At 40.4% G+C, this 9,075-nt stretch overlaps 1 protein-coding gene across 1 annotated transcript; it reads right to left on the bottom strand.

The window, feature by feature from the left end:
• Nucleotides 1-38: 38 nt before the first annotated feature.
• On the bottom strand, nt 39-8,719 carry LOC104384772 (adenomatous polyposis coli protein-like; the record flags this gene model as incomplete). Its single annotated transcript, XM_010005987.1, has 3 exons — nt 39-7,266; nt 7,701-7,915; nt 8,603-8,719. Coding segments are annotated over 3 exons (6,903 nt in total), but the record flags the coding sequence as incomplete, so codon positions are not given.
• Nucleotides 8,720-9,075: the final 356 nt, after the last annotated feature.

Consider the following 9,075-nt stretch of genomic DNA (forward strand, 5'->3'; position numbering starts at 1 on the left):
TTTGTTTGGGTTTTTTTGTTTGTTTTGTGGGGTTTTTTTGCAGACCACAAAGAAAGTGTAAATCATTACACCACAACTATCTATGCACATTATGTGACCACAGAAATGTTAATCATTACTTCAGAAAATGAACCATCAGTTCCATTCATGCAGAAAAGCAGGCTGGGAAAGCTTGTTCAGCAGAAACCATATTACTGTGAATTTCACAGTCACATGATTAATTATTGGGTTAGATGGACTCACAAATACTAAAACTGAGTATAATTTTTTGCATAAATAATACCAGTTCTTCCCTGATGTAGTTTAGTCAGTCTGTAATCTAGAAATGATTAATAATGTGACTGTATCACCTCTATCTGCAGTGTTCCATGATTTCAACGACAAGCAGTATTTAAAGAATTATGGGATGGGATGCTAATTAAATACATGTTAAACATACTGTACAAATATACTTGCATTAGCAATTTTATTCCAAACTGAAAATCAGGTATTCCTCCAAAATATTACCAGTGAAGACAAAGTATACTATCAAATATGGCTTCCAGAACAAGGACCCTCTAACAAGAATCAGACCTATTTACAAAAATAAAAACAACAAAGAAGTAAATCCCCAATCTTTTGAAGTTTCGTTTGAAACAAAACTTCTAAATAGCTGCTGTATATAATACATCAGTTCTAGTTATTTCTTGTTGCACTTACACAGAAGTTACTAGGTAAGAGCCAGAGTGACGTTTAGGACTCTGAGTGCCACTGGAATCTGGATTCTCAGACTTGGAGTCACGTTTCTTCGTGCTGTTGTTTACTGGCGTTGGTATCTGTGATGGCCGAGCAGAACTATTGTCCACACTGCTCTTCCTGCGGCTTGGATTGTAGTTGAAAGGAGTCACTCTTGCTGCGACAGCACCAATGGGGGAGCTGTGTTTGCTCGAGCTACTGGAACTGAACGGTGTACGCTCACTTACAGTACTTTCATTATTTTCTGACGCAGGAATAGGATTGTTCTGCAGAGGCTTTGATTCAGTGCCTTTCTTGTCTGGACTGTCTATCTGAAAGAAAGAGTTCAGACGGTTTTCTAAACCAATGGTACGAACAGGAACACCTCCATTCCCTGTGGTTTGTTTTTCTTGAATCTCTTTAGAATCTTTACCATTCACACCCCCTTTCTCTGAAACACTGTCAATAACAGGGGGAGTGTTTCCAGCTGGGGACCTTCCAGACCGGGGATTGTTAATTGGGCAGTCCTCTATCCTCACCCACACATCCTCTGTCTTAGAGACAGCTGGTGCCATCTGATAGATGAGAGTTTTGGAATCAGAGCCATTTGTGGCACCGGAGGAAGAATGTTGAGGATCACTCATTATCTGAGTAATTTCATTTTCTTTTATTTTTCTCCAAGTACCTTTTGCTGGTGCTTGGCTTTCTTTACTTTGCTTTTGTCCAGAAAGAGAACCTCCATGTTGCTTTTCATCTTCACTTTTTGCCTTTTCACTGGATTCTGAAGAAGCTGACAGAATTGAGGAGGAACTTCCAGTTCTTCGCCAAGTGCTTACACGAGGAAGTGATGAGGAATGCTTACTATGCTCACGCTTCCACGTTCCTGATCTGTTGATCAACAATCTAGATGGACTCTCAGAATGAGAACGAGCTATATCGTGACGTTTTGCTGGTCTCCCATCATATTCTATAGAAGGGCTCAGATTAGGGGGTAATTTTCGCCAACCACTAGTCTGGGCAGTTGAATGAGTGGATAAAGACATATCAGGAAGAGATGGACTTAAAACTGGGGTTTGTATTTGGGACCTTGTGGGAGAATCTGGTCTGGAAGGAGACAGAGATTCAAATGAAGCTGACTCTTCTAATTTCCGTCTTAGAGTTGGGCTTGGAGCTTCTTTAATAAAAGTTGACTGGCGAACAAGAACAGGTCTTTCAGATCTGTCAGATTCACTTCCGCTAGATTTTGTGGATGACACTCTGGATAGCTCAGTCTTTTTGTTTGACCCACCACTGCTGAGAGCTTGGTTCAAGCCTTTTGAAGCAGACTCACTTCGTGGAATGCTACTGGTACTCTTAGGTAAGGCAGTTTGCTTTGTAAGGTTTTGCTGGCTCACCTGCCTGCCTGGTGATGTGTATGACATTCTACCTGAACTTGAAGATTTAGTTGAAGCTGTGCTAGGAGATGATGTCCTTGGCAACTGAGACAGTTTGTTGGGTGGACTTATACCATTTCTTCCTGGGGAAACTGAGTTTCGTCCCGGGGATTGCAGAGGCCTACTTAGTGGCTGCTGTTGAGGTCTAGAAGGAGTGGAGTCTCTAGATCCTGATCTAGAAGGTCCTTTACTTGATCCGCTGTGGTTCAAACCTGATGGTTGCCTAGTTACAAGGGCTGGCTCAGTTTTCACTGATGACTTCACTCCTCTTGGAGAACTAGTCAAACTTTGGCCTTCACTGGGAATCTTGGAGCTTGTGTTTTTGAGCGGGGGACCTTTTTTGGAAACAGGACTCGTACTTGAAGAACTATTTCTAACTCCTGGAATATGGATCATTGTCCTACCACGTGAAATTGAAGGCACACTTGTTTGTTGTGGTTGCTTCATCTGGCTTGAAACTTCTGAATTGGAGCGAGCTTTTCCTGTAATTATACTTTTATATACTTTCTTCCCTCCTTTGATTCCCCTACTTTCAGATTCTACTTTTTTAGACTCCAGTGTACTTTTCTCTCCTGGCTTAAGAATTCTTGGACCTTTATTACAAGTGAAAGGCTTTTCTTCTTGGTCTGGGGTAAGATGAAATGGTGACCCTAGAGAAATACCAGATTTTAATGAAAGGATGGAATCAGAGTCTGATGAAGCTTGTCTAGACAGCGATGCAGCAGCTGCAGCTTGATGCAAACTACTAACTATAGAATTTGCACCTTCTTGTATAGCTTTCCAGTCAAAATTCTCTGAATCAGGTGAGAAACCATGTTCAGAATCAGGCCTCTGGATATCTCTCAAATCCAGTGTTAGATCTTCTGCCAGTACACCACCTGTATTTCTGGAATTATTTTTTTCACTTTCACTCTTTATTCTTGAGGGTTTTTTCTTTTTAGGCATAGCAGAACTAATGCACTCCTGCAAAAGATCATCTTCTGAGTCAATACTAAGAGAACTCAGAGAGCTGTTTCTAGAGAAACATACAGGTGTGTCTTCAACATGAAATGACTTAGGTGCATAACCAGAAGTCTGTGGTCTGTTTGATTCCATCTGTGAATCAGGAGCCTCAGTATGTTTTGCAGGTTCCCCTTCTTTGTTGTTATTGTTTTCTTGATCAATATCACTGAGAGAACTGAGAGATGAATTGCGAGAAAAACAAACAGGTGTGTTTTCAATAGCAAAATTCTGCATTTTCTCATCTGGAGCTGCTCCTCTATCTGGAATATCTTTAGCTGACTGAGAGAAAGTTTTAGACTGGCTTCTGCCTGTTGGGTGTTTTTGACAAACTTGTGTCCTGTTACCTGGTTGCTGATTTGAAGACTGTTGTGGATTATTGCCGTCTTTAGTTTCTGTTTCCTTTGCTTCTCTTCCTTTTCTTAATTCTGCCTTCTCCCTTGAAAGGTCAACATCATCATCATCAAAATCCAAAGAACTCAGGGAATCATTCCGTGAAAAACAATAAGGAGTTCCCTCAATAGGTGTGTAATGATGAGGGGAATCAAATGCAAAGCTTCCTCTTGCACGCTCTTCATTGTTTGGCAATTTGTCATTAAAATCTCTTGAATTATTTTTAAGATTCTGTTTCTTTGCATCTCTGTTCTCCAGATAGCTTCTTTCATTATTAATATTGCTTTTAGGCTCTGTGGTTTTTCTTATACGTGCCCTGTATTCATTATTTTGGGGTACAGGCTTCACTGGTGATGTTGGCTTCTTTTTCTCACCTTCTGGCTGATTTTTATTATTTAGAGATGAAGATGCTTGTTGAATTTGATCCATTATCTTCTTCACTCTGAAAGGTTTGTGACTTTTTCCTTTTGGCATAGCTGAGTTAATGCACTCAGCCAGAATATCACCCTCTTCTGTTTTGTCATCATCCAGGCCTGGGGGAGTCACAGTTGTGCTTTTTGCTCTCTGAGAGTCATCGGTACTTCTGCCTTCCGTAGGAATTGTGTCTCGCTTTTCAAATTCCCCTGACTCTGCTCCTGTACCCACGTTGTCTACACTGGCTAACTCACTTGGGGGTGATTCTATGGTGAGATCACTCAGAGATGTAGCTGTTGAAAAATTTATTGGTGTACCCTCAACACAATACACCCGTGGCATATCATCTCCTGGTGTAAAACTCACATGCTTTTGGGATTGCAATCTGCTTTGTGAAGGCAACAGTTTGTAAACTGGCAGCTGGCTGGGCTTCCTGGCTACAGGAGGAGGTATTTTTGGAGCAGATGCTTGAGAAGGCTTTTTGGCTTTACGTGAAGACTTTGTTGGCATTGCAGAAATGATGCATGCTTCCAGTATTTCAATATCATCATCATCATCAGAATCATCCAGAATGTCCTTCTCTGCTTCAGTAGGCTTCTCTGCTTTCTTCTCTTGGCTATTCTTTGCATCATCTGACTGCTCAGGTTCTGCTTCATTTCCATGTTCGTTTTCATGAACTGGAGGCATTATTCTTAACTCTACATCTTTCTGTATAAACGGCTCATCAAGACTCAGAGCACTCAGGCTAGAAGAGCAAGAAAACCCATCCGGTGTGCTTTCTGTGGCAAAATGTAATAGTGTATCAGCATCTGGCAGTACTTGAACTCTTTGAACAGCTGCATTTACAGCTGCCTGTCTAGGACCAGGCTCTCTCTTTTCTGCAGTAGGTACTTTACCTTTGGCTACATCTCTTTTTACTTGAACTGCTTGAGCAGGGGGTGGCGTTTTACTTCTGCTTGGAGGCATTGTTTGTCCAGGGCTGTCTGGAAGGTCACTGGGACTTATAATACCACTTACCATTCCACTGCAAGGCTCACTTTGAACTGAACTAGCAATTGAACGGCTTTCAAAACTATCCAGGGAACTTACAGAAGTACATCTGCTGAACATGAGTGGTGTTTCCTGTACATAATGTTCTGGTGGGCTTTTAGGAGTCTGTGCACCACTCTTTGAGGGAGATTTGGCGCCTGAAGAAAATTCAACAGCTTTATGTCTAGAGGAATCAGAAGGAGACAAACTAGAAGTCTGAAGTCTAGTGGATTTTGTTCTGATGTGCTGTGATGTTGATGTGATTTCACTTACTGCACCTTCTGTAGACAGAGCCCCACTGTTTTCCTTTAATTCTGCTATCTGCAGTGTGTTATTAGCATCGGTCACACGTGTAGATTGATGACGTCCTATTTCATCTTCAGCTGATGACAAAGATGACAAAGAGCTACACCTTGAAAAACATATTGGGGTATCTTCCACACAGTAAGTTTGTATAGTTTCCTGATTAATAGAGGAGGTTTTACAGGAGGTTGTCTTTTGTGCATGACCACCTCTGCTCTGTGCAGAACTCGGGAGAAGCTGATTCTGTCTCTTTGAACCTGCTGAGAGGGCTGGTGTGCTCCCACTGCTTGAGGAAATATGGTCAGTTTTAGTGCTTTGCACTGAAGAAGTCTTTGGAAAAGTAAAAGATGGCTTCTGAGAAGAAGGAGGAACTTCTGTTGAGTATTTTAAACTATAATCAATTGGCTGATCAATGTGATGTTCCTCTTCATTGTACTTTATGCTGTAATTAGTTGGTCTGTCTTCCTCTTCATGTTGTTCCTCCTCAGAGTAACGTTCACTATAGTTGGTTGGCTTATCATCATCATAATCATCAACCTGGCACAAGGACTGGTTTACTTTCTGATTCATTCCAAGAGCTGAGCCTACTCTGTTCTGATCTGAACCATTGGATCCTCTTGATCTAAAGGAAGAAACACACTCTTGCTGTCCAAAAGGTGACTGATATTTCATGTGTTTATCATCTCCACTTTCAGTGTACACAGGGTAGGCTGCATTTTGGCTTCTTGACTGCCTTTGGTCATTTTGTTTCATTTCATCATCTATTACATGCTTAGGCCTTGCCCATCTTTCATTCTGAGAGGGACTTTGCCTTCCAGAATTCAACTGTTCATCTGAGTATTTCAGACTATAATTAATAGGAGTGTCTAGCTCTCCATCATTGTCATCCATATGATTTGCACTATGAATCTTATGTGCCAGGTCAGCTGGATATTGACCATAACTACAAAATTTACTTTCATCATCTTCAGAGTAAGATTCAATGGAAGGTTTCATTTGGCCTCTTTTACCATAGCCATCACTGCTGCTGACACTATTTAAACTGTCATTTGAAGCCCTCTTGTATTCCATTTTTGTATAAGGCACAGGACATGTCCTGTTTGCATTCTCAGCTTTAGGAAAGTAGGTGTTTGAGTGAGAATGGCCAGTGGCTGATCTCCTCGGGACACTCCTGTCTTCTGCCAAACAGTGCATTTCAGAAGTGGAACCAGAACTTCTGTCTTCCTGTGGAATATGCATGCTTGTTACTTCTTCCATGACTTTGGCTATCTGAGCAGCAGCAGTAGAAATTTGCATTCCTATTCTCTTAGAGGAGTTCCCAGTATTCTCTGCAGCTGGATGATAGGTATTCAAACCTACTGCTCGATCCCTTTCAAGACTTCTGTCTTTCTCAGATCGAGCAGTCTCTATGTTTCCTCTACTGGAAGAGGAGGACCCAGGCAATACTGTAGTGTTTAAATATGGTGGAAGTACAGTCATATTACCAGCATTAAAACTCTCTGATCTGCATATACTATCATCATGCCGACTGGAGTCCAAGACATACTCACTGTATATATTTTGCTTATGTCTCTGCTTATTACGGTGGGATGCTTTCGGGCTCAAATTATCAATGTTGTCAAAAGTCTCTGATAAATGTTGAGCATCCAACTCTGCTTCCAGTGCCTTTTGTTTTCTGACATGAAGAGACGGTAAGCTTGATCCTGGAGACATAATGTTGGCATCCTTATATTTTGCAGGCCTGTTTGCCATGAGGTTTCTTAGAGCTGCAGCACTACCCATGGCAATCATTTTGTGTTTTGAGTGAATAAGGTTCTTCAGCATGCTGACTGCTCCCATGTCCCAGAGCGCCTCCTGATCCTTTGCATTTCGTGCAGAAAGATTCCACAGGGTCCCACATGCATTGCTGACTATTGTCAAACTGTGTGACTTCAAGTGTTGTAACAAGGTCTGTAAGCAGCTGTTCTCTCGCAAGATTTGCCTGGTGTTGAGTAATTGAAACAAACATTGGTAAGTGGCACATCAAAAGGCTAAGAGGTAAAGCAAAACAAAATCTTATTATGCTAGAAGCAAGTTTTGCCCTTAGAAAGGATAATAATGAATGCTCCAGTGCAAAATTATCTCATATTTTTTCTAGCTTTCATCTGAATGCAAATAAAATCCTATTAAACATTTGAACAGTTAGCTTTTAGTACGGTTCATCATTAACAAGCAGGAGGTATTAACCTGTTTGCTTATTCCTGTTATGTAAGTAAAATACTTATCAAATGCATTAAAAATTAAGTGTACTTAATTGCTATACGCATTCATAATGCGTTAATTGCTATATGCATTCATATTAAGACCCAGTCACAGACACTGTCTACTAAATATACACGTAGAACTGCTCAGGATTTTCAGAGAAAGAATACCCACCTATGGTCCTCATTAGTAGCAATTAAGCTAGAAACATTTCTTAGTATTCCTCCTCCACTTTCTATGATGGCTAACGTGTTTGTTTGGCTCCGGTATGTCAGTGTACCGACTAGAAATGCAAGAGCACCATCAACAGCACATATATCAGCTTTGTTCTCAGTACAGTGTGCTGACAAATTCCATAAGGCACTCAGAACACTTTTTAGGGTGGATTCCTAGGAAAATAACAACATGTCAGAGTTAGGAAGTTTTCAAATATTGATCACAAGTTCTCAGAAATATGTAAGTTAAGCTTCAATGAGCTATGTATGTTCAGATTTCTGCTTTTCTGGGTTGATAAAATAGATGCAGGCAGCAGTGCAGACATAAATACTTTTGTTCACTTCTCCCCTTCCTTCAGCTACGGATGTGGTATTGATTGCCCCAGAGTTTTCAGAAGTATGTGCCACAATACTAATTGGCTGCCATAATGATAAAAAATGGCTTGAAGACTAGGTGGCAGGAGACTCTGAGATGGAATATAATCCGTTTGGATACCAAAAAGACACATTTAGATAATTACAGATGTGGTAGTTATCTATTCACTAACTCAAAAGAGGTTTTATTAAACTGCAAAATTATAAAAAAGGTATTTTTCATGAGCACAGCTCATGAAACTGAAGAGCAAAAGCTGCCAACACTCATAAATAACATTACAGAAATACTAGCAGTTTTGAGATGTTCCTGTTACGATGTGGTCTGCTGCTGTGTGAAAGCAAAACAGCTCCTTTCTTCAAAGCAAGTTACCTAAACCACTGCAAATATTTGACCAGCTGGTTTTATCAAAAAGGACAATAGTTGTGTTTTGTGTAAAATTAACTTCAACCTCTCAAAATTTTATCTTAAAAATTTATACAGGATACCTTCTTAACTTCTAAAGCACATTCCATCAATGCTTTCACACTTCCAACTTCTCTTAGAGTCTTTTTACTATTCACATCTGCTCGCCAGGACAAGTTCCTCAACACACTTGCAATGACCTGCAAAATGTGAAAGAAAAACAATGAATCTCAATATAGGTACTTCTTTAGTAGCTTTATCACTTTCCTCCTCAACTTCTGGAAAGCTATGGATTAATTAACAGTGGTCATGTTCAGCTACTGAGCAACACCTTGCTAAAATGTGCTTTTCTGTTGTGTTGCCTGCTAGACTGTTCTAACATTTCAGTATGACCAAAGGTATTGGCTTTGTGTGTGGGTAACTAAAAAAATCCATGTAAAATCAGGTTCCCTGCTTTCCACACTGGTTGAAAAATTGGCCCAAAAATTCAGATTTGTGCTGTACTCCAATGTCTGCACTAGGCTTACATAATCTCAGGAGAGACTTGTATAGTATT

The sequence above is a fragment of the Chaetura pelagica genome, unplaced genomic scaffold (assembly GCF_000747805.2).
Source record: "Chaetura pelagica isolate M959 unplaced genomic scaffold, ChaPel_1.0 C11822748, whole genome shotgun sequence".
In the NCBI taxonomy this organism is placed as follows: Eukaryota; Metazoa; Chordata; class Aves; order Apodiformes; family Apodidae; genus Chaetura; species Chaetura pelagica.